This window comes from Macaca thibetana, chromosome X (genome assembly GCF_024542745.1).
Source record: "Macaca thibetana thibetana isolate TM-01 chromosome X, ASM2454274v1, whole genome shotgun sequence".
NCBI classification, from domain to species: Eukaryota; Metazoa; Chordata; class Mammalia; order Primates; family Cercopithecidae; genus Macaca; species Macaca thibetana.
In genome coordinates, this window is record NC_065598.1 from 82,281,111 (window position 1) to 82,307,518 (window position 26,408).

The window sequence follows — 26,408 nt, forward strand, 5'->3', positions numbered from 1 at the left end:
AGAACCCTATGAGGAAGATACTATTATTATTTATTCCAATTTTATAGATCAGAAAACTGAGGCATGGAGAGGTTAAATATGTTGTCCAAGATCACCCAGTTGATAAACTGGGGAGCCAGACTTTGGACACAGGTGGTCTGGCCAGTTTCCACTTCCTTAACCAGTCTGCTAGACTGCTGTCTCAGAGAGGAATAACTAAATGTTGGCCCAAAGGGATCTTGTGGTTGTGAAGAGATTACTGTAGTGTGTGAGTTCTAATTGGACAGCAATCAATGAATAAAGCATTGAACTGTAAAGAAACAAAAAGTACAAGTACTGCTCATACTGCAAAGGGATGTTTTCAGTTTACGTTCATTTTCATCAAGTACTCCTCTTTATTAGTTGAACGTAAGGCAGGTTTTGGACATGTCACAAGTTTCTCAATAGTTTGGAATGTACAGATATGTTTTTGTGTCATTTTCTCTCAACTCAGAACTTTGATACTATAAATGTAAACATTGAAAGTTGTTTTATTAACATTTCCAAAAACGTTAAACCTGCAATTTATGATTTGTGCCACCATATGGAGACTGAGTCAATCATATGGCTCTAAAGCCAAGATAATTGTTTTGTCTAAGATGCAGACAAACAGGGGTTTTTTTTTTTCCCTAACGATACAACCCTTCCCCAATTTATTAAGTAATTTTCCTGTCTTCTTTATTAAAGATGCAACTTTATATTTAAAACATCAAATTTTTATAAAAAATACTTTAGGCCAGGCGCAGTGGCGCATGCCTGCAATCCCAGCACTTTGGGAGACTGAGGCGAGTGGATCACCAGGCCAGGAGATCGAGACCATCATGACTAACACGGTGAAACCCTGTCTCTACCAAAAATACAAGACATTAGCTGGGCGTGGTGGCAGGCACCTGTAGTCCCAGCTACTCGGGAGGCTGAGGCAGGAGGATGGCGTGAACCCGGGAGGCGGAGCTTTCAGTGAGCAGAGATTGTGCCACTGCATTCCAGCCTGGGTGACAGAGTGAGACTCCCTCTCAAAAAAACAAAAGAAAAACAAAAAAAAAAACCTTAGAAATTTAGTGTAGAGCAGTATTTTTATAAGAAAGTGTACGTGTAGTGTAGTGGTTAAGATTTGGCTTCTAAATTCATATTTGAATGTATTTCCAGCTCAGCTATTTTATATCTGTATGACCTTGGACATATTAATTATTTTATGCCTTAATTTCTTCATCTCAGAAATGGAGATAACAATGGAATTTACTTCACAGAATTATCATGAAAATTAAATAAGAGGGTGTTTAGAAAGTCTTTAGCGTAATGCCTGCGCAAAGTAAGCATTCAACAGATGTCAGTTATATAAATATTATTACAGTAACTTTATTATAAATATTTAACATTTTATACAACTCACTCAACCCTCAGGTGGCCTGTATACATATTACTGGAAGTTTATTGTCAACTTTTAGTTGGCTTAGTGATGAAGTGTTGTTTATCTATATGAATTTAGCCAAATGGTGCAGTTATTCTATCTGGATTATTCCAGCAAAACTCAGAGAAGACCTTACCTATATTTTCAACTACACAATCATTACCTTTTTTGCTTTCTTTACCCAAGTTTTGTAGGGGAAAAGCAACAACAACAACAAAAAGCAAAAACTGCCTAGTATTCTGATCGCACTGAGAGTGTGTTTTCCCAATCAGAGAAAAGTACCTATTTTTCTCCTATCCATAATCAGAAGGCTTATAATTTCTCTCCATTTTCTCAAGTCAGAGCTGGTTATTCTGCAAATAATAGTAAATGTACACATTAGCTCTGTGCAGTTTTATCAGCTCCCAGCAATGATTTGAAATAACTATCTCAATAACATACTTCCTCTATTGAGCTACCCTTTCCTAAAACAAAACATGTAGAATAAAAAAATTTAGTGAGATTTCAAACAGAGATGTAAATATGCTTCATTATAATTTTGTAATATATTCATTGCAGATTGGTAACAAGTAAATTCCTTAGGGTTCACGGGAAGCAAACATAATGTAATATAAATGTATCACACTTAAGTTTTGTAAGGAAATTAATGCTTAAAAATTAAAATAATTATTAATCTGAGAAGCCAATCATCACTAAAAAGATCCAGAAACTACCAGTAAGCACAAATCATCATTGTTTTAACAAAAAATAAATATTTTATGCTTAGCAACCTCTTAGGACCTGACTCAGAATGATAACAAACATTTATGTAGAACAACAGGTTATAGATCATAATCACATATTTATTCATTAGATAAACATGTATGAGCACTTACTATGAGTCAGTAACAGTGGTTGGCACTTGAAGTATCATATTGATTGAGATATGCATAATCTCTTACCTGACTAAACCTTATTCTAGGAGAGGGCCTACGACTAAGTTGCAAACAACTTGCACTACAAGGAAGCATGTTTTAATTACCTTAAGAGAGGCACAATGTGCAATAAGAGTTCAGAAGAGTGAAAGCCCATTTCTGGCTGAAAAAAGGAAATGAGGGAGGTCTTCCTGGAGCTGAATTAGACTTCCTTTTTCAAGTGTGGTTAGGATTTGGGTGGGTGGAGATGAGGAGGTGTGCACCAACATATTCTACGGTAAAAGAATGTCATGAGCATTAGCACTCAAATGGGAAGGTATAAGAAGTTTAAGCATAGTAGAAAGTAATACTCATTTATTGGTGCACAGGCAACATGTCAAAGAGCACTGGCGGAAAGGATCAAAAGGTAAATCATTGGTCGGGTGTGATGGCTCACGCCTGTAATCCCAGCACTTTGGGAGGCCAAGGTGGGCAGATCACGAGGTCAGGAGTTCGAGACCAGCCTGGCCAACATAGTGAAACCCCGTCTCTACTAAAAATACAAAAATTAGCTGGGTATGGTGGCTCGCACCTGTAGTCCTAGGTAGTCGGGAGGCTGGGGCAGGAGAATCGCTGGAACCTGGGAGGTGGAAGTTGTGGTGAGCCGAGATCATGCCACTTTACTCCAGTCTGAGCAACAGAGTGAGACACTGTAAAAATAAATAAATAAATAAATAAATAAAATTAAAAAAGTAAATCAAAGAAGAATTAAAGTTCAGTCTAAGGAGTTTGGACAGTGGGGTAGTAATGAGTATTTCTAGTAAATAGAGTGAAACATTAGAAAAAATAATCCATATACACTGGTGTATAGAATGGAAGAGGAAATGCCAGATAAGTAGGGAGATTAAGAGGCAATTATTGTAATGGTATCCAAAGAACACATAATGAACAAACCCAAGGTGGTGGCATTGGGAATGGAAAGGAATGGAAGGGAGAGATATTGATGAGAGAGAAATCGCAAAACTTAGTGATTAATTGGATGGGAGTATAATGGATAGAGAGAAATCAAAGAGGTCTCCCCAGTTTCCATTTCAGGTAACTTGCTGCATGGAAAAAGCATTTAGAAATATCAAAAATGAAAAACAAAGACCTTTTTGAAGAAGATAAGATAAGGATTAATTCAAAACTGAATTAATTCAGTTTTGGACATGTTGAGTTTGAGGTGATCATAGGACATCAAAGTGGAGACGTCCAATTCTACAGGAGGGTTTTGAGAAAGCTAGAAATAATATTTGAGGTAATCTGTAAAATAGTTGTTGGTGGTGCTGTAGACTAGAGAGTTCATAAAATTGCCACAAGTAAGAGTGTAGACACTAGGAATTTTGACATTTCAGGGTCAAGACCAAGGACATGAAAAAGAAAAGCTGTGTAAGGAGGAGAAACAGATTGTTAGAAAGTCATTAAAACAAAAGATAGAGGTTCAAAAAAGGATGTTAGTAGTGTAAAAAGCTGCAGAATATCAAAGGATGAAGATTTAGAAAACAACTTTGTATTTGGCATTTAGGAGGTCAGTAATCACCTCCTGTAGATTAGTTTCAGCCAAGTGGCAAGCAGAAATAAAATTGCTAAAGGTTAAGACACAAGAAAAACAATTGTAGATTTCAAAAAGTTTGTGAAAAGATGGTACCTTCAAGTGGATCTCAAATTTCCACCTACAACAGAATTACTTAGGGGCTTTGTTAAATGCAGGTTGCTGAGCCTCACCCCGAGGTTCTAATTCAGCAGGTCTTGGGTAGAGCCAAATTGTTTGCATGTCTATCAAGCACCCAGGTAATGCTGATGCTGGTGATCTAGGGACCACACTCTGGGAACTATTTTTAGAGTAGAAAGTTTTGATTTGTCTTAAGGATTCATAGCCTTGAACATTTTATGTAGTAAAAGATGAAAAGAGCAAGTAGAGAGGAAGAGACTGGAGATGAAAAAGAGAGAGGTGGGAATAAAATAGATTTGTCACTTGGACGATGTGAAAGAAAGGAACGAAGAACATCAATGAAGGCAGTGGAGGGGGCTTTTTATTTTTTGAGAGAGAAGATGCAAAAATCCTTTTAGGAGGGGAGAAGGGAGGCGGAGGGAATGCCTGTCAAATAACTTTGTGGCAAAATAATAGAGAAGTGGGAGGCAGTAGCTGATGAGAGTGAGGGGAAGGGTGACTTGCAACGAGTAGAAAAGGTTTGGAGTAGCTGCTACAGGGAATTCAATAGGGAGTCAACAAAATGAATAAAAGGACACTAAGTAGCAGTGGGAGACCAGCTGAAGTTAAAATAGCTTGAATTTGAACAGTTAAAAGCCCAAGATTTAAAAGGGAACAATACATTGAGAGACACTGGTGGAATTTAAGACAACATGTTTCCTTCTCCTTTAGGAGAGTACAGTATGAAATAGCGTATGTTAAAAGTTGGTAAGCACTTATACTTTATAAGGTATTTTGAAAGTTTATTTTTAATATTTCAGTTAGAAAATGTTCATTTTCCGGCCGGGCGAGGTGGCTCAAGCCTGTAATCCCAGCACTTTGGGAGGCCGAGACGGGCGGATCACGAGGTCAGGAGATCGAGACCATCCTGGCTAACACAGTGAAACCCCGTCTCTACTAAAAATACAAAAACTTAGCCGGGCGAGGTGGCAGGCGCCTGTAGTCCCAGCTACTCGGGAGGCTGAGGCAGGAGAATGGCGTGAACCCGGGAGGCGGAGCTTGCAGTGAGCTGAGATCCGGCCACTGCACTCCAGCCTGGGTGACAGAGCGAGACTCTGTCTCAAAAAAAAAAAAAAAAAAAAAAAAAAAAAAGAAAATGTTCATTTTCCTTTGAGCATCGGATTTTAACTGTTACTCTTTGGGTTTTGACCAATTCTCTTGATGCTCTGCTGGTCCCCTTTCTCCACCTTTGCCTCCCTTGGAATTTATCTTCAATTTAACACTGTAACGGAATGAAAAAAATGATGTTATAGATCATTTTATAACCAGTGTCCTAATGGGGTATACATACATACATACCTATAGGCTTTCATCGCTTAAATTCTCCGTTATATGAATGCTTTCATTTTACATTTATTGTCTCGCTCAATTTCCTTTTATTGTTTACCTAAAAGTGAACCTTAGAGGTCTCCTGGGAGATTGTGATTAGCGGCCACATTAGAGGTTGTAACTTCAGTTGGCTGAGGGTTTCAAATAATTCCATTTATTACCTTGGGATTTGCTTGAATGCCTGATCTGAAATCCAGTCCCTTCAAATAGTTCTGGATATTCTGCAGTGCTGCATAAGCTTGCCAATATACGTATTTTTAATTTTTAATTAAAATGGTACCTGCATTTTACTGACAGTGTCAAAGTGAAATATTTTGCCTAAAGTCACAGATGAGCACCCTCCCCTCCAAACTGAGTATGGACTAAGATAAAATGTAAATTGTTAATTAAGCCATGGAAGTTTACAGCATTTCAGTGTATGCGAAACTACACTTAGGCCCCAAAGCCTTCCACTGGAATTAGAACGTCTTCTGATGAGATATGCTACCTGCTTATACTAAGTTTGTCCTTATTTGTTGTGGTGGTTGGCTCCTGTCTTGTATTAATTCATAAACCTTGAGTGTTTTCTTCGTTTTAATGCAGTGCCTCTCTATCCATAGAGAGTCATCTCTCAAGGGTACTCTGTTTATGGCAACCTTTTTATGATTTTATATTGCATCAAGCAATTCCAAACGTACAGGGTGTTGATGCGAAAGGCTTCCTCTGGTCTTGTAGAAACCTAGCCCTATTTAGAAGTATGTTTGGCTTATGGAAGACATTAAAATCAGAAAGGGACAAAAACAAACCCTGTGTGTAAAATTGATTGTCTCAATCCCAAAGCACTGATAGTAATAGTAGAAAGAGTAGTGATAAAAAATAGAAAAATCAAAAAGTCAAGAAAAAAACCAAGGAGGCAAAACTTGCTCTCTTAGATCTAAAAGACTGTTTAAATTGCATGTGTTACTTAAGAACGTTACCAAGTTTATCTAGAAGACTGCAATGAGACGGAATTCAAATAATGAAATCGAGGATCTTTTTTGTATTGAAAGCTTCCAGAGAACTTTAACCTTTCAATGATCAATGGCCAATTTGAGTCTCTAGTATTTCTGCTAGAAATAGAACCGTAATCTCTAGTAATAATTAAAATATTACTGTAAACCTGGTACATCTCATTAAACACATGACTTTTAATTTGTGCCTTTTCCAAAGTTGCCAAAGTATGTCTGTTCTTCAATTTCACAATTAATGATTACAGCATGAATGAGTAATCTGCCTTTCTTTTTTATATTTCAGATTTCTTAAATTTGAAACACCAAAATCTCTGTGCAATGTTTTATTGCTGAAAACCCCAAATTGCTCTGCAAATAAAAAGGCCTTGATAATGTGGGCGCAGCTACATATAAGGGGTAGCTTGGCCTTAGGATTTTTAATGTAATTAGAGCCATTTGAAAATAAAACATTCTTTACAGCCAAACTTATTCACCTGGAAATTTCAATCACAATAAATTACCAGAGGCAAGTTATTTCAACAGATAGTTTAACACCCATTTCTGTCAAAACACCTGTTGAATACAATTTGGGATTTCTCTTTCTAAAAACTGGTAAATACAAACATTTCTGTCAGGGCTGTTTTATTCTTTTTTGATACTTCTACTTTTGGTTGAGGTGTTTTCTGCCTCTGCTATTTCTTCTCAATTGTCCTTTTTTGCCCCTTATTACCTTCTTCCCACAGCAGTACCGACGTAGCAAAAACATTTTGATGCCTTTTAAAAATGATTTGCAGCTGCCTACATCCCAATCTATTATGTTAGAGTTACATCACTGCATTTTGAAAGCAATGATCATCACAGCTTCTTAGCATTTTAACCCCGTACAATTTGAAATTGAAACAGTATGAAGAGATTCAAAGGGCAGTTCTTAAACCTCGTTGATGAAATGAGAAAAGAAGAAAATATGTTGTAAAAAGAGGCAGAAAAATCCAATTTAGGGCATTTGTGACTAAATAAAGGAGCAAAAAGAACACACACATTTCTCATTGATCCTACTAAGTACAACTAGGGCTGAATAAAATTCAGTAAGTTTCCAACATTATTTATATTTTTGAAGAATATCAGAGAAGTCACCATAAGCCATGTAGTTGGTAATGTTTTGTAAAGAAACGAAGCCTGGATTTCACTTTCTGAATAACAGCCTCTAGAGAAGAGGAGCACAGGAAAGGGAATATCTTGGTTTTAGAGAAAGAATAGCTTGACAAGGAGTCTTAAAACAACTTTGCTAGGCCAGGAGCCGTGGCTCACGTCTGTAATCCCAGTACTTTGGGAGGCCGCATCATGAGGTCATGAGTTCGAGACCAGACTGGCCAATATAGTGAAACCCTGTCTTTACACACACACTATATATACTATGTATATATAATGTATATGTGCTTGTGTGTGTATATATGTGTGTGTATATATATATATATATATATGAATTAGCCAGGTGCGGTGGCACGCACCTGTGGTCCCAGTTACTCTGCCGAGGCAGAGAATCGGTTGAACCCGGGAGGAGGAGGCTGCAGAGAGCTGAGATTGTTCCACTGCACTCCAGTCTGGGCGACAGCGTGAGAATCTGTCTCAAAAGAAACAAAAACAATTTTGCTAAGGCTATCTAACCACCATATGCTGTGTGGAAAAGACCATCCCTTTTCCCTGAAATGTACCCTGCTTAGACATTTTGTTCTATAAGCTCTTAGTACGTTTGGGACACTTGATGAGTGGGCGAAGTGGAATCTTGTTTAGGACTGGACCTTCAAAGCCAATGGAAGAGGAAGGAAAATGCACGTTCAAGAGCGCAAACCCTCCCCCTTTCCTCATATTCCGTAATGACTGTTTTGAGTCCTAAACAAACATTTCCTATCAATTTTCGCGGGGAGTAGGGCCAGGGCAATCTCGACACTAAGGGACGGGGACACAGACAAATCTGTTCCAGGACAGTGGCGGAAGTGCCATAAAATGAGGCGTCCATCTGCCACCCACAAAGCAAGTCTCTCTGTTTCCCAAAGTGTTCACAGGCTCACCACGCTTCCTGAATGTCAGTGCGAGTTAGCAACCAGAACTCTGATCTGAGTGTGATCTCGGACGCTTGTTCCTCTGCGCGCTGGGTAGGGGAAAATTTACACCAAGCGCGCTTAGGTGGGCTAAAGGGCTAATCTGTTTACTTCTGAACTTGCTAGCGTCTTTCTCCTGGGAGCTAGGCGAAGCCGCCTATTAGCCCCCGCAGAGTTTGGGAGCGACGCGCAAGTGGAATTGGAGCTGCCACCTCACTTTCCACGATCGAACCCGGTGTAAGGTGGCGGAAGGGGAATGGGTAGGCACGTTCAGAAGTCGCGCTTTGCGTTCCCACCCAGACACCAGCGAAGCGCGGAGCGGATGGGTTCACAGCGTAGGCCACTTTGAGAACTCTGCGTGACATTTGGGAGTTCTCTTGTCTGGCTGAGAGGCAAGAAGCCGAGGCACCACACCGCCCCCTTCTCTGACTGGATCTCTCTTCACCGTCCAGCCTGAACCCACTCAGGTAGTCGGACGCCGGCCAGGGAGTCTCCACCTCCTCTCCAGCGGCAGCCATTCGGAGCGCTTCGGCGCAGAGGGGGTGGGGCCCATTGGCTGTGGGGCGCTGCCAGTCTCCGGAGGGGGTGTGGTGGGGGTGGGGTCTGGGGCCGCAGCGGGTCGGGGCTGCTCACTGTTTGCTGGGTGGTGGGTGAGCTTGAGCGTGAGCCGGCTGCTGAAGACTTGCCAACAGTTCCGAGTCAGCGAGAGCGCGCCAGAGAGAGCGCGCCAGAGAGAGCGAGAGTGAGGGAGTGAGTGCGAGGGGATCTAGAGGAGCCAGGGCGAGAAAGCGAGGGCCCGAGGACCCACGATTGAGACAGAGTGACCATGGCTGTCTCCGCATCTCCAGTGATCTCTGCAACTTCCAGCGGCTCCGGCGTCCCGGGGGGCTTATTCCGGGCCGAACCCCTGTACTCGACTCCCGGGGAGCCCCCTCGTCTCACTCCTAATATGATCAATAGTTTCATGGTTAATAACCATAGCAGCAGTGCCGGAGGTGGCGGGGTCGGTAGTGGCGGCGGCGGCAGCGGCAACACCAACACCAACGAGTGCCGCATGGTCGATATGCACGGGATGAAGGTGGCTTCGTTCCTGATGGACGGCCAGGAACTGATCTGCCTGCCGCAAGTCTTTGATCTTTTTCTCAAGCACCTGGTGGGAGGCTTGCACACTGTGTACACCAAGCTGAAGAGACTGGATATATCCCCCGTGGTGTGTACTGTCGAGCAGGTCCGGATCCTCCGCGGGCTGGGGGCCATCCAGCCCGGGGTAAACCGCTGCAAACTCATCACCAGGAAAGACTTCGAAACTTTGTTCACCGATTGCACCAATGCCAGGTGAGACACTCGTTTCTTGGCTCTCCCGCTTCTCTTACCCCTTTGGCCTCTTCTGCATGCCTCACCACCCTCATCCAACTTTGTTTGTAGAGTGAGTCTTAACTAGTTTGCCTCTATTCTTCACGCTGTAAGTCGGTGGGGAAAGAGGACTAGAAGGTTTCATTAATGCTGATGCCTTCTAGTCCGCGCTCAGTGCAAGGGCTTTGGTCTAAAAACGTCCCGCACAAACTTGAGTTTGCAGTCCTCTATTGAAACTTTCCAGCCTTTTGCCCATATCTTGCATGGCTTTTGGCTGCTTGTGGTTATTTGTTAATTTCTCTATTTGGTTTTCTTTCCTGCTCTTTTGTGGCCGCACGGGTCGGATAGGTTTTCTTCTGAACACGGATACCAAGGGCTTTCTCCGGGGGCTGGCTGAGCTGTAAACTGGGCTCCTAAGCTAGCAAGCCAGAATACAGCATTTGGGGCATGCAGGGGGTGGGAAGTCTAGAATCCATCCCAGAGGGTGATTCGATCCCCATCCCGTGTGTTTGTTGTGAGAACGTGTGGGGTGTGTGGTGTTGTCTGTGGTGGTGTTGATGTGTGTGTGTGTGTGCAAGTGCGCGTGAGAACGTATGCCCATGCTTGCTGCGCAAAGCTCCCCAGTACACGATACAGGAAAGTCGATGGATACTATTTTTACAAAAGGACAACGACAAATATCACTTTCCTGGGATCGTCCGTTTTGGGTTATCTGCAGAGGGCAATGTGGGGCATGAATCACTGTGGCTGGGACTGGATTGGATGTTGGTGTACAAGTTGGCAGATTTTCTAGAGAGGATGCTCTCAGCTCTTCCAGGTGAACAGTTGGGAGGATCCTATTCCCTTAAAGACAGGATTCTTTAAATGATGATGGTCAACTTCCCTGGTTGTAAGTGTACCTCCTTCATATCACAATTTAGAAGTACACTAGTGAATAAATGTCTATTTGCATATGAGAAGCAAATTGTGTTCAGTGTTTCTGAGTTTAAAAAGAAAAAAAGAATACTCAAGATTATCTGACTTTTTAAACACCTGTGAATTAGTCTTCTAGTGTTTATTCCATCTCCAGTTTAGTAACATCTCAGGAAAGCACAGATTTGGCACAAAAATCACCATCACGTGGTTAAAAGGAGCAAAGGGTTTTGTTGTAAAACAGCACTACTGCTTATTATTTTGCAAAAAAAAAAAAAAAAAAACCTTTCTCAAAAATGAACTTTAAATCATAACATCTCTGGGTCTATGAACTGAAACTGTAACAGTTTACCACATCTGTTGTAAAAGCCCTATACTTGAATGATACTGACAACTTGTAGGCAAACTGTTGCTTACTGCTACAATAAGATAATGCTACAGAACTTACAAGGGAACCTTTTTCCTTCTTTTTTTTTTCTTCCATTGAGCAGTGTTTTTCTGTGTTCAAGCAATTAAACAGAAAACTGTTTATGTGAGAACTCCTACCTGATTCATATTTAGGGCTTACAAAACCGGTTTATTATATCAGCTTTTCTTAAGGAAGATAGATGGCCTTAAAACACAAAGGATAATGGCTCCCTCAATAAAACAGGCAATTATGGATTGTAAGAGTAAAAAGACAATTTTATTTTGACTACAAAGCATTTTTATTAGTACACAAACTAAAAAGATTACAAGGGACTTCAGACAGTGGCCATCTAATTCATTTGTTGCCATCCAAAACACTCAAACATTTAAATAATTGCAGACATGAAAACCTATTCTCTTATTAACTCTCTCTCTTTATCAGTCTCTCATCTCCCCATCCCTGTTCTTTCTCTCTTCCCCCTCTCCCCTCTCTTACAAATGCCCATTCTTAAAGTGGAACAGTTATTACACTTAGGAAATTCTTCCTTCCTCAATTAATTTGCACATTCTTGAGAAAAACCTATGACTACAATTTTCAAATAAATAGATTAGTATTTTAATATGATTTTGATACTTTTCTCTATAAATGGAAACTTTTCCTAATTTTTATTAGAGCTACTTATTAAAAAAAAAATCCAGAGGCCGGTGATCTTATAATATTTTTGGACCCTGTTATACCATGTATGTTTAAGTTATTATTTTTATCTAATTAACTTTTATTTACTCCTTATCACAGCAATAGTAACTTTTCGTGTGTGTGAATTGCTTGTGTGTATGTGTGTGTATAAAGGTGATAGATAAATATTAAATATGTAGGAAGAAATATATCTGTGATGTGATTCATGTGCCTTCTATTGCATTTTCTTTTCTCTATGGATATTTTGTTTGTTATATTCATATTTTAAAACTGTGTTACAAGTATTGCAATTTTCTTAATTGTAAAAATTTATGAAGTATATTCTATGAATGCAATCCATTAGTGAAGATGAGGAAAACTACTAGAAACACACTTAAATTGCAATTTTAGATAGAAGAAAACCACAATTTCTGGGAAAAATCTAATTAATGATAAAATGATATCAACAAATTTTACTGATCCAAAGTGCCCTCCTAACCACATTATTAAAATTACAAAATGTAATAATGCATTTAATAAATGCTGTATGACTTTAGGTGAGATTATTTACAGAAATGTATACTTTAAGTTACTCCCCAAATCTGAATTTTTAAAGAAAATTGTGAAATTTTTAGATCCACATTATTTCTGTGACTTTTCTATTCAGTGAAAAGAAAGGTAAGGGATGTAAATAGGAAAGAGGTCCAAGAGAGACAAAGTAAGGTAGATGAGACTCCAGGCCAGGAAGAGAGTAGAAATGCAGGAAAAGAGCACAGTGATGCCTTGAGATGGAGTGAAAGATGGAACAGAAGAGCTTATAGAGATGCTCCAAGATGAGTGATGTACCAGTGGAGATCTGGCTAAAGAGGATTGTCCTTCAGGACTCATGACTTCTTAGTGCTTCTAGCTAAGAGCAGGGAGGGAAGTGCAAGAAAAAAGTAAATGTTTAGCGAATAGAAACTCTTAAACACCATTCTTATTTCAAAGAAGATTCATCTTCATTGCTTGATGGATAAATGTTCATTATATGTTGTTGAATGGAAGGCCTATTTGTAATGGTGTCATTGGCAATTTTCTCTTCCTGTATAATAAACATTTATTCCCCTCTCTGTCAAGTATGTGGGGAAGAGTACAAGTCCTGACTTAGAGCATTTGGAATGCTTTCTATGCCATCCCAGAACACACAAAATGGACTGTTTTCAAATTGGTCATTTTCAAGGACCTTAAGGTATTACTACGAAGTGACATTTTGATTTGCTTCAGTGCCCATTGTGTACACTGAAGAAAAATGAATGAGTAAAATATATACATAATTGTTTCTTTGATAGTACTGAAAGTCACAGCAAGAACTACCAGTGCCTTATATTAACTATTTTGTTATTAGCCAATTATTGAAATATTTAGTTGTCTTCCTAGAAAAGAAGTTAAGAAATAATATCTGCTTCAACTACTAGAGAGATAGTAAGATTAAAACTCCTGACCATTCATTGTTCTGTTTGACAAGTCAAGGTTTACATCTCTGTAATTTCAAAGAACTGTACAACGTTTTTCCTTCATGATTGTTAACTTCCAAAATTAATTATAAGGATATTATTTTGAGGATTTTTTTTAAAGGATGATAAAAATAATCAACATTAAATGGGAAAAAAACACTATACCGTTTTGGATTTTGTTTTTGCAGATAAAGCACTGTGATTTCTGTTTAATATTTTGTACAAGAAAACTTATAGTTTTTAATACCAGAGAGGACAGGCAGGTTTAGAGAGCGAATGTAGACAATTTTCACTCTTATGCAATAGATTTTTCTTACTAAATTCTCCTAAGTTTAATGCAGCAGTAAAATATTAAATTAAAATTGTTTTCCCTAAATATGAAAATGACTAAACAATCAATAGATTTGAGTGTTTCTCTTTTTATCTACCTATCAATATAAAAGTAAAATATTGTCAGATTTCATGACCAGCATTTAATTTTGTTTGAGGGCCAACTGATTAAATGTTATTCGGTCATTTAGAGTTAAATGGGTGCTTGACGAAACAAGAAAGTATGATGAAGAAAACATTTTAGTAATGCATTTGGAGACATAATTCAACATATATTCAAACCAAATAGAATTCAGTTTTTAAACTTAAAATTTCCAATTGTAGTTTCTTGTTATTTTGATAGTATATAAACAGAACATGAATATGGTTTTCTATTAAAGATATTTTTAATATCAAAGCACATTTTACAACATTTTAAAACTATTTTCAAATACTAGAAATATGGTTATTATGAGCACTCAATGAGTTTAGCTTTGTATTCAAACTTGATGAGTACTTTATAGTTCATGATCTATATAGAGTAGCATAATTTACTTTGAAAATTTATGTTTTACATTTACAGTTAGGCAACATCAAATTTTTGCAGAACTGGAATCACTTTCCTGAGCTAATATTCTGTATCGCTTACATTTTAAGTAATGATAAAAACATTTTAGAAAAGAATCTGTGTAGTAAATGCACATTCTATTCTATAGGATGATGAAAAGACAGTCATATTGTCTGTTAAAAGCAGCCACATGGTCAACAATGCTCTGTCCTTTATGAGAAGAATGATGTCAAGATTATAATTAAAGCAATTATAATTATATGCCAATGCATAGACCTTCCATGTTTACATTCATTTTAAATATACGCTTCTGAATAACCAACAGTTTTGTATTTAACTACTTTAGCTGGTATTCATATGCGCCTCACTCATTTATTAGGTGATGGATACTGCATTAAAGAAATGATCCATGACATGATGCAGTATATCTTTGGATTTTTATGTATTATATGATCCTCACTGTATAGCACATGAATGTCAATAAATAATTAGTACATGATGGTCTTCAGACATTAATGTTTTATATGGTTTTACACAGGAAATACCTAATACCTATAGAAGATATCAAGTCTGAATTATTTGATGCTTTCTTAGGTAACCTTATTTTGTCTTAATGAAATTCATAGATGTCTTTAACATGCTTCTAGCAGACAAATACAATTATGAAAAGCCTAATCACAACACGTTATATTTCAGTTGGTAATCTCGCTCTCCAGTGGCACTTCGTCTTATGCATTTAGAGATACAAATGATTTGGGGTTATCTACTCTATACATTTTTAGTATGTATTAAAACCATCCTAATTGATCCAAAACTGAAAATATTATGTTTTTGCGAAAAAGACATCAAACCTTTCCCTCAAAGCAAAACAATTAGGTATTAATGATATTCTTGTTGCATATTCAAAAAGCCTTTGGTTGCATTTATTTCCTCTTTTCTTCTCTTTCACCATCTCAACCTGCAAAACTCTTCACTGTCACTTCAGATCACACAATTCTAAAAAGATAAAACAACATTTAAACACATTTGCTTTGGAAGGGAAATTGAGCATTTGCACCCAATAAGCCTGATTGTGGAACTGCATGCAAATTGTGTTTTGATTTATCTCTTTTACACTTTTTTCCATTTGAATTGATCTTGCATTCATTTCACCAAGCGGCTCTGTGAGGCTGCAGATGTTGCCCTGTGTTTAATAAATCAATGAGACAGATCTGAATGAATCACTTTAGATGGATTCTCTGCTCGGTTTGATGTCTAGATGTTATTCTTAGCTTGTTATCATGACAGATGCATTAATGTTCCCATACACTGCCAGCAATGTCAAAGAGATTGAAGCTTTTAAAGTGGCGGCATCCCTTTTTCCATTTTCTGCTAGAACAACTAAATTTATTTTATTTGAGAATCGGAGAAAAATACCAAATCAATCTTAAGATTTTTCGTGGGAAAGAGTCTCAATACTCATACTATATTGTGAACTATTCCAAAATGGTAGAAATCAACATATTAAAACCTAAATATAGTGTAGCTGCTTAATAGTGCCTCTACATTAATATTTAATCATAGCAGGAAAAATGAGAATTAGTAATATATGATTGGGACACATTGAAAGTGTCACTATAAATAGAATAATACTGTATCCAGATTGATTACAGAAGGGTGTTAGTTTTTAAATCCTTACTAATAAGCTTTTCGTTGGCTTAATGCAGCTGCAATATACTCTTATGAAGGGATTTAGAACTCCTTCAGGATTTAGTATTTTTTTTAGTAGGAAGGAGACAGTCTGTCCATTGTGTATTCATCATTTATTCACTTTGTAATGCTGAAAATCCCAGAAAAGTTTATTTCATGTTAATATATTTATATTCTGGGTAATTATTTATAAATCATAAATTATCCAGTAGCAATAAATGCTACTTTTATAGTTTAATTTCTTAAGCTATAGAAAAGCATAGGGTCACCAAAAGGAGCTTTGATATCACTCTAGTGAAATTTATTACTTACCTCCCTTAAATATCATAACTACCATCCTTCATTTCATTTAACCCATGGCTTTGTTTCCTTGATTCTGAGAGAGAAACAATACTGTCAACTGATGTGAAATATTTTGAATTTAATATTGTAGGTGATATAACTTTTCAGTTAGTCTGATATTTGAAAATGCAAATTTTAAAAAGGAGGTTCAAACTTTCTCTTATTCAGCTTTCTGAAGAATATGTATTTTAAAAATCAGTTTTTAGAAGTAGATCCTCTTTGAAAGCCTATACAGTATTCCTTAATCATAATTTTATTCCTACCTTTATTAGAATAGGAAAACAGTTAACACTGTTCTATGATACTGTTTAGATCTCAAATTCAGGAAAAATTGTATCTCCATCAGTTAGGCTAATGTTGGATGTTTATGATACCTATACTATTATCTATGGTAGAGTTTAAAGAGAAGTTTAAAATGAACTTCAGTAAATTATGGGACAATAGTTAACTTTTTTTCAAATTTTCTTTAAAACGTGTAAATGCATTCATGGTGGTATCTCACCACATCCTTCTTCAACACTAAATTTATATGTTAAAATTGGTGAAAATATTATACTGAGACTGAGTTTAAGAAGTAACACAAGTTGTTTTATGCAAAATTGAATATACTTTAAGAAAAAGGTATCTTTATCAATACCTATCATGGTATCCTTAAAAGAGAACTGAATTTGTTACATAAAACAAAACCTTGGGTTTATAATAACAATTTCTGAGGAGTCATTTTTAACTCCAGTAATGTTCTTTGAAAAGGTTCATGAAGCCTAATATTGTGTGTACATTAGACACTTAATTCACATTTGTTGAATGAATACAACTATGCATACACATATACACACATTTATTTCTCTTATCAGAATTCTTTGCAGATTATGATGTTCCTTAACAAAAGGTAAGAAATAGTTGAAGTATGCAGTTATTGAAGAGATACTAATCCTGAAATTTTAAATCCAATATAAAACAATTTGTAATCATGCCATAGACCTTTCACAAATACACATGTAAAGGTATCAAAACCTAGTATATGAATTTAGACTATTTGAAATGAAGTACATCTTCAAAGTAAGTATGACTTCTTGATATTTCCTTTAGGTGAAAACCCAGTAGAGATGCTCAGATATTGTGAAAAGGCAAGAATTAATAAGTAAAGTGAGCCTAAGACCATAAAATGATTATTGGTGATTTAGATTTATACTACTTGATATGAGCACTAACCCTTGTGGCAGTTGACTTGTGATCCTGTTTTCAAACAGTAAATACATGTGTATTCAAAATGAGTTGGTAAAAAGAGGATTTTCCTCCCTTCTTTCTAGTCTGTGACTAGAAATACAAATACATGTTAAAAATAGTGATTTGATTTTTTTTACTGAATAATCTTAAGACCCAATCCAATGGAAACTCAAATTTGCATGAACTATCCTCCTCACCACCCATTTAAAAGAACTTAATTCTTTCAGGTGTAATTAATTTTGAAGAGTAAAATTTCCTTTAATCTAGGAACCCTGAAGTTGAAACTACTTGTATCTGTGTACTATTTTGACCCATTACAATTACTTTGTTTATTAGAGCAAATTGTGGTGGAAACTTTGTAATCATACTACTGGAAAAATACATAGTACCAGAAAGTTTAAAAAATAATAAACCACAGTATTTTTATTGCTGTATAATCTTTATTTTTAAACAAATTGACTGTTTAATGGTACGTAATGTAGTGTGTATACAAAGGTATATAGCATTCGATTGCAGTTGTGTACAGTGATCTTATCAGGTTGCTAGCAACTACTAGCTGGTAACAGCATTTGGGCTACATTTAGTCTATCTGCTATTTATGTGATAGGTTAAAAGAAAAAAGTAATATTGATCTGTCGCCGGATTAAAGTTTGAAGTGGGCAACAGCCTGAACACAAAAGCCTTTTTTTTTTTTTATGATTTCTCAGCTTGCCATTGATCTAGTTTTATTGCATTCATTATTTATTAAAAGAATTTGCAAGCTAAACATAACGTTAAGCTAGTTTGCACACAGGGACCGCACTTAGGAAATTGAATGGAAATTGCATTAGAGATGAACATCTGTGCTATTTTTCCACTCATGTGTTTATGGGTTTGTATAAAAGGTGTATTGGATTAACAGTTATAACCATTATAGCTTACAGCAATATGTTAGTTTCTGAGCTTTCAGTTATTTTGTGAGAAGTCTATCTCTCATGTTTGTCTAAAAATATAGTACTATCATCACAAACAATGTTAATTATGTATTTATTTTTACAAACAATCTTTAGAAAAATTTATTTTTATTATCATACTGTTAATGCATTATGTATGTTATGTGTGCATTATGAGATATCCTGCTATACTGAAGTAAAAACGTTTTGAAAACATATGTAATTATCATATAAGACTATACCGTCGCTTAATGGCCTTTGGTAGTAGGGTATAGGTGCAATTACAGAGTACCTATTTTAAGAATCTTGAGTTTAGTGCCATATTAAAGCATACTAAATTCACAGAAACTACGTAAAAAATTTAATATGATCATCCATATAATATTATATATGTAGTCAAAGCCTTGATCATTCTAAAATGATAGTAAATGTGCACACACCGAAGACTTGCTCTATATAACACTACTGATGATAAGATGGGATGCATTATGATATGGTTCCCCTTTTGGGTTCAATCCAAGGAAGTTTAATTACCAAACCTCAAGTTGACCCCCCCAGAGGACATAAGTTAGATCCCAGTGAGTATGGGTTTTTTTTTTTGGTGTGTGTTTTGTTTTCGTTTTTGTTTGGGACAAGGTCTGGCTCTGTCACCCAGGCGGGAGTGCAGTGGCAACCAGTGAGTATGTCTTTTGCTGTATTGTCTTTAAGCTGTAGACATTTGGAAAATTCATGTCTATCTACTTAATTATTGGCATTTAAATGAAATTTTAAAAACTTCTTCACAACCATTTTGATCGCTCCTGATTAGATTTGTTATGATAGCCTGTGTGTGTGTGTGCATGTGTGTGTGTGTGTGTGTGTGTGTGTGTGTCTGTCGAGCATTTATTAAGGGTATTCTTTGTGGTGCCAGGCAGTGGTCTAGGTGCTAGGTGCTGTGAATGAAATGAACAAAACAGTCTGTTCTTTCATGGACCGTACAGACTACCATTATGCTATCATTAGCTTAAGGTGTATAAGCTGTATTATCCCTCCTATTATATTTACTAAATTATGAAATATTTGAGATTACAAAATTTTGCCACATCTATTATTGAATAATCCTTAAATTTCCTTTCCCATATCTGCCTCATGCATTATATCAGTAAACATTAGACCATTTTTCAGTCTTTAGAATTATACCAGGAAAGTCCAACTAAAAATAGTCAGTTATTAAGATACAAAACAAGGCATTTTAGTTTTATGAGAGCAGAAAGTGTGCTTATAAAGTACACATAAAAAGGAGCATGAAATAAAACGTGTATTTCCACTTAAGAATGACCATAGTTAATTGACCTTAGTAACTTTTTATATATTTGTTAAAAGGGATATGAATTGTTAAATTCATAAAGTTAATCAATCCATGAAACACATGTTTTTGTAATAAAATGTGCAACTGTGGATTTTTAAAAAATTTATGTTAAAAAGCTTGCTTTGATTTGTGTTAAGAGTTTTAAATTAGTAAGATCCTCAGTCTTAGAGCATCATTTGCTTTGCATGTGGTCCTATACAGTATTATGCCAAAAATTAAAACAGATGAGTGATTTGTTTTTATTCATCCAGAGTACATTGACCTTTAATATGTTATGTTTAAATGTAAATAAGTTTAGAAAACCAGATTATTTGCAAACATGTATAATTAAATGTTTAATGTTACTGTTAAGCTTGCTGCTTTGAAAATATCCTGTAACCTGTTAAACTTCTAAATTTATTTTGTAGAAAAATCTGTGAGTTCCCCCTAGGTTTTTATCTGAGGTATGCAAAAGGGGAATTTGTTCATAGAAAAAACATTACTCCATAGTACATTTTATGCATAGCATACAATCTTCAGGTCTCACTTTATAAGCCAATTAGCATATTAATTTTAAACATATAAGTGTGATATTTTCCAATTCAATTCATTTCGACAAATATTTAGTAAGCACCTACTATGTGCAAGTCTCCTTATCAGGGGAAGTGGTAATACTAAGAACTCGCTACATTCTTATTGTTTCATCTCCACATTATCTAGGTTGAGATTTATTGTTTCATGGTTAACTCTCAGCTAACCTACATTAGTGGAAGGAAGAATAAATAATACATATAATTCAGAAATGTGGAAAATTAAAATAACATTGATTTGGCTTTGCAGTGCATTATAAAATGTTCTTGGCATATTTACCTGTCTAAATAAAATTTACTTATTCTAATATTCAATTTTATTTACTTTTTTTCTCATTAAACTCTCTTTTAATGGGTCTCAAAATTATGTGACAGATTTTGGTCAAGTTGTTTCCATTAAAAAGTATTGATTTTAAAAACTAATAACTTAAAACTGCCACATGCAAAAAAAAAAAAAAACCCACAAAAAAAAAAAAAACAAAAAAAATGAAGTGGTCCACAAAACATTTTTATTTCCTTCTGAAGGTTTTACAATGCATTGTTATCATTAACCAGTCTTTTACTATTAAACTTAAATGGCCAATTGAAACAAAGAGTTCAGAGACTCTTCTTCCACCACTGATTAAGACTGGGGTGGCAGATATTAGGGATAATATTCATTTAGCCTTCTGAGCTTTCTGGGCAGACTTGGTGACCTTGCCAGCTCCAGCAGCCTTCTGGTTCACTGCTTTGATGACACCCACACCAACTGTCTGTCTCACATCACAAACAGCAAAGTGACCCAGAGGAGGATAGTCTGAGAAGCTTTTAATACACACGAGGTTGCCAGGAACCATATCAATGATGGCAGCATCACCAGACTTCAAGAATTTAGAGCCATCTTCCAGCTGCTTACCAGAAAGGTGATCAGTCTTTTCCTTCAGCTCAGCAAACTTGCATGCAATGTGAGCCATGTGGCAATCCAGTACAGGGGCATAGCCAGCACTGATTTGCCCTGGATGGTTCAGGATAATCACCTGAGCAGTGATGCCGGCTGCTTTCATTGGTGGGCCATTTTTGCTGTCACCAGCAATGTTGCCAGAACGAACATCCTTGACGGACACATTCTTGACATTGAAGCCCACATTGTTCTCAGGAATAAAGCTTTATTTCAATTCACTCAAAGCTTTATTTCACTCAAAGCTTCATTTCACTCAAAGCTTCCTGTTGCCTTTCAACAGACTTTATTTCAGTTGTAACATCGACTGCAACAAAGGTGACTACCATACCGGGTTTGAGAACACCAGTCTTCACTTGACCAACAGGTACAGTACCAATATCACCAATTTTGTGGACATCCTGGAGAGGCAGGCGCAAGGGCTTGTCAGTTGGACGAGATGGTGGTAGGATGTAGTCCAGAGCCTCAAGCAGTGTGGTTCCACTGGCATTGCCATCTGTACAGGTGACTTTCCATCCCTTGAACCAAGGCACGTTAGCACTTGGCTCCAGCATGTTGTCATCATTCCGACCAGAAATTGGCATAAATGCTACTGTGTCGGGGTTGTAGCCAATTTTCTTAATGTAAGTGCTGACTTCCTTAATGATTTCCTCGTATCTCTTCTGGCTGTAGGGTGGCTCAGTGGAATCCATTTTGTTAACATGAACAATTAGCTGTTTCACACCCAGTGTGTAAGCCAGGAGGGCATGCTTACTGGTCTGCCCATTCTTGGAGATACCAGCTTCAAATTCACCAACACCAGCAACACTAATCAGGACAGCACAGTCAACCTGAGATGTCCCTGTAATCACGTTCTTAATGAATACAGTAGTCATTACAGGTGTTAGCAGATCAAAACCTGGCAAATTACATGAGGCCAGTTGTTTACTTTAATACACTTTCCTGTGTTTAGAACCCCTAAATAACCATCTTCCTTCAGTTACATAAAAATTTCTTGACACCAGAGGAATTATAGCTTTGGGTTGGAATGCATTGATGAGTATAACTCTAAATCAGATTTTTGTGAAGCGTTTCTACTCTGTGAAGAGAATAATTAATTGATTTTCAGCTTGCAATTAAGAAAAGGAACATTATATAGTCTTGATGCTGATTATATCCTGTCAAGAGCAGTCATTTTGATGATGGGCACATATAGAACACTGTGACCTCTAAAGAGAGTAGTAACTGCTCCAGTGTTTAATTGGTATACGTACATTTGACAGAGCCACATTCTTACATTTGCAGTTCTTTTGGATTGTTCCTTGAGGACTGACAGGTTTTTGTTATTTTAGGAGCATGTTCTTTTTTATGAAGTCATATGATGTTTACATAATCCCTATTCTGCCACAATCTAAAGCTTTTATTATTCTTCCTTGTTTTCAAGTGAAAGTAAGTTCATCAAGAAAGTAAAGGAACAAAGGAATGACTACTCCATAGGCAGAGCAGCCTAAAGCTTTCATTATTTATGGTTTAGTCTCATTGAATTGAATGACAGATATGCTGTGTATTCAGTTTGGTGTTTTCTTTTTTTTTTAATTTTTTTTTTTTGTTTCCAAGATGGTTCTCAGTTTATAAATGTAAATAAAATCCGAGAATTCCTTTTTTTTTGAGGTCTTTCTCTACATTAGTGGGAAATATGTAAAAGCCTTTGTCCCATATGGATTCATGTTCCTTCAAAGAAGGGGCAGTGAAGCTCAATAATTTAGTTTTCCGTTATTTGGGAAGCCTCTTGATTTTACAGACAGGAGGACTATATTTTGGTCATGTTAGCATTGATAGAGTTCTATTTGGGAATGAACAAAGGAATGAAGCTAAAAAAGGGTGGAAAAAACTTGTTGAGAAAATGTTTCTAATGTAAATAGAGAATAGACCAGGAACTAACTGATAGGGGGGAAGTAGGCAGTATAGAGTGTACTGATAAAGGCATATGCATAGAGTTCTTGAATGAATTATCCCTTTTAATTGTCTTCATTTTAGTGGTAAGATTAATCAAATTAATAATGAACAGGAACAAAAGACATACAAATATTAGCTGTGAATAAAAAGAAAAATTACTAAAGGCAAAATGTAGAAATATTATTCCATTTGAGGCGGCATTAAAAACCTTAATAAAACATTTGTATACATGTTATATTAAAGTAATATTCGTTTAGTATTCTTGTAAATGTTACTTTAATTAAAAAATTATAAAATGTCCATTTACATATCCTTGGTAAATGTTCTTACTATTCCTGTTCTGTTTGATTGATTCTAGCTTGCCATAGCACATTTTTGAAATGTGTTGAGAATAAATTATTTATATTTTTGTGTATACATTTTTTAGGTAAAAGTTTATTTTTAAGTTATTTTTAAAAATTTTTGTGGTTACATAGTAGATGTATGTATTTATGGGGTACATGAGATATTTTGATATAGCATGCAATATGAAATAACCACATCATGGAGAGTGGGGTATCCATCCACTCAAGCATTTATTCTTTGAGTTACAAACAATTTATTTACACTCTAAGTTATTTTAAAATGTACAATTAAGTTATATTGACTCTAGTCACCCTATTGTACTATCAAATAGTAGGTCTTATTCATTCCCTCTATTTTTTTTGTACCCATTAACCATCCCCACCTTCCCTCCAGCCCCTCACTATTCTTCCAAGCCTCTGGTAACCATCCTTCTACTTTCTGTGTCCATTAGCTCATTGTTTTTTTTTTTTTTTTGATTTTAAGATCCCACAAATAAGTGAGAACATGTGATGTGTGTCTTCCTGTGCCTGGATTATTTCATTTAGCATAATGATCTCCAGTTCCATACATGTAGTTTCCAATGACTGGGTCTCATTCTTTTTTATGGCTGATAGGACTCCATCGTGTGTATATACCACATTTTCTTTTTTTAATGTTTATTTTAGATTCAGGAATACCTGTGTAGTTTTGTTACATAGGTAGACTCATGTGACTGGGATTTGTTATACAGATTATTTCATCACCCAGGAATTAAGCCCAGTAACCAATAATAATCTTTTCTGCTCCTCTTTCTCCTCCCACCCTCCCCACTTAAGTATATCCCAGTGTCTGTTGTTTACTTCTTTGCGTTCATAAGTTCTCATCATTTAGCTCCCACTTACAAGTGAGAATATGTGCTATTTAGTTTTCTGTTCTTGCATTAGTTTGCTGAGGATCATAGCCTCTACCCTCCCACAAAAGACACAATCTCATTATCTTTTATGGCCGCATAATATTCCATGGTGTATATGTATCACTTTTTTTATCCGTTCTGTCATTGATGGGCATTTATGTTGATTCTATGTCTGCTATTGTGAATAGCGTTGCAATGAACAGACACACACGTTTGTCTTTATAATAAAACAAATTATATTCCTTTGGTTATATACCCAGTACTGGGATTGCTCAAATAGTAGTTCTGCTTTTAGCTCTTTGAGGGATCACTAAACTGTTTTACACAATGGTTGAACTAATTTACACTCTGCCCAGCAGTGTATAAGTGTTCCCTTTTCTCTGCAACCTCGCCAGCATGTTATTTATTTTTTTTATTTTTTATTTTTGCTTTCTAGTAATAGCCATTCTGACTGGTGTGACATGGTATCTCCTTGTGGTTTTGATTTGGTTTCTCTAATGATCAGTGATATTGAACTTTTTTCATATGCTTGTTGGTCACATGTCTGTCTTCTTTTGAAAAGTGTTTGCTCACTTTTTAATGGGGTGGTTTGTTTTTTTCTTGTAAAATTGTTTAAGTTCCTTACAGATATTTGATATTACCTTTATCAAATGCATAGTTTGCAAATATTTTCTCCCATTCTGTAGACTGTCTGTTCACTCTGTTGATAGTTTCTTTTGCTGTTCAGAAGCTCTTAAATTTAATTAGATTCCATTTGTCAATTTTTGCTTTTGTCTCGGTTGCCTTTGGTGTCTTTGTCATGAAGTCTTTGGCCGTTCCTCTGTCCAGGATGGTATTGACTAGGTTGCCTTCCAGGATTTTAATAGTTTTGAGTTTTACATTTAAGACTTTAATCCTTCTCGAGTTGAGTTTAGTATATGGTGTAAGGAAGGGGTCCAGCTTCAGTCTTCTGCATATGTCTAGATAGTTATCCCAGCACCATTTATTGAATAGGGAGTCTTTTCCTCATTGTTTGTCTTTGTCAGGTTTGTTGAAGATCAGGTTGTTGTAAGTGTGCGGCCTTGTTTCTGGGTTCTGTATTCTGTTCCATTGGTCTGTGTGTCTGTTTTTTTATCAGTACCATGCTTTTTTGATTACTGTAGTCCTGTAATATAGTATGAAGTTGGGTAACATGATGCCTCCAGCTTTGTTCTTTTTGCTTAGGAATGCGTTGGCTATTCGGGCTCTTTTTTGGTTCTATATGAATTTTAAAATAGTTTTTTTTTTTTTTTCTAGTTTTGTGAAGAATGTCATTGGTAGTTTGATAGGAATAGCATCGGATCTGTAAATTGCTTTGGGCAGTGTGACCATTTTAATGATACTGATTCTTTCTACCCATAAGCATGGGATGGGATGTTTTTCCATTCGTATTGTCTCTGATTTTTTTTTTTAATCAGTGTTTTGTAATTCTCATTGTAGAGATCTTTCACCTCTCTGGTTCACTGTATTCAGAGGTATTTTATTCTTTTTGGGGCAATTGTGTACCACATTTTCTTTATCCATTCATCTGTTGATGGAACTTACGTTGCTTCCAAATCTTAGCTATCGTAAACAGTGCTGCAATGAACAAGGGAGTGCAGGTATCTCTTTGATATACTGATTTTGTTTCTTTTGTGTATATACTCTGCAGTGGTATTGCTGGATCAAATGGTAGATCAAATTTTAGTTTTTTGAGGATGCTCCAAAATGTTCTCCATAGTTGTTGTACTAACTTACATTTCCACCAATGTATGAAGCTCCGCTTTTCTCTACATCCTCACCAGTATTTATTATTGCCTGTCCTTTGGATATAAGCAATTTAAATTGGGGTGAGAGGGTATCTCATTGTAGTTTTGATTTGCATTTCTCTGATGACAAATGATGTTGGGCACCTTTTCTTATACCTGTTTGCCATTTGAGAAATGTCTTCTCAAATCTTTCACTCATTTTTTTTTAATTGGATTATCAGATTTTTTTCATATATAGTTGT

General features: G+C 36.4%; 2 protein-coding genes across 2 annotated transcripts in view; one reads left to right on the forward strand and one right to left on the reverse strand.

The window, feature by feature from the left end:
• The first annotated feature begins 9,116 nt into the window (after positions 1 to 9,116).
• DACH2 (dachshund family transcription factor 2) overlaps positions 9,117 to 26,408 on the forward strand; it is a 691,023-nt gene continuing 673,731 nt past the window's right edge. The window contains exon 1 of the mRNA XM_050776357.1: positions 9,117 to 9,800. Coding sequence (XP_050632314.1) covers positions 9,292 to 9,800 — 509 coding nt within the window. The 5' untranslated portion in view covers positions 9,117 to 9,291. The remainder of the gene's footprint in view (positions 9,801 to 26,408) is intronic.
• LOC126946333 (putative elongation factor 1-alpha-like 3) lies at positions 20,699 to 23,355 on the reverse strand. The gene is made up of 2 exons (XM_050776504.1): positions 21,475 to 23,355; positions 20,699 to 21,434 (listed from the first exon to the last, which is right to left on the reverse strand). Exons 1-2 carry the CDS (start codon positions 22,101 to 22,103, stop codon positions 20,948 to 20,950), a joined length of 1,116 nt encoding a protein of 371 aa, XP_050632461.1. The 5' UTR covers positions 22,104 to 23,355; the 3' UTR covers positions 20,699 to 20,947.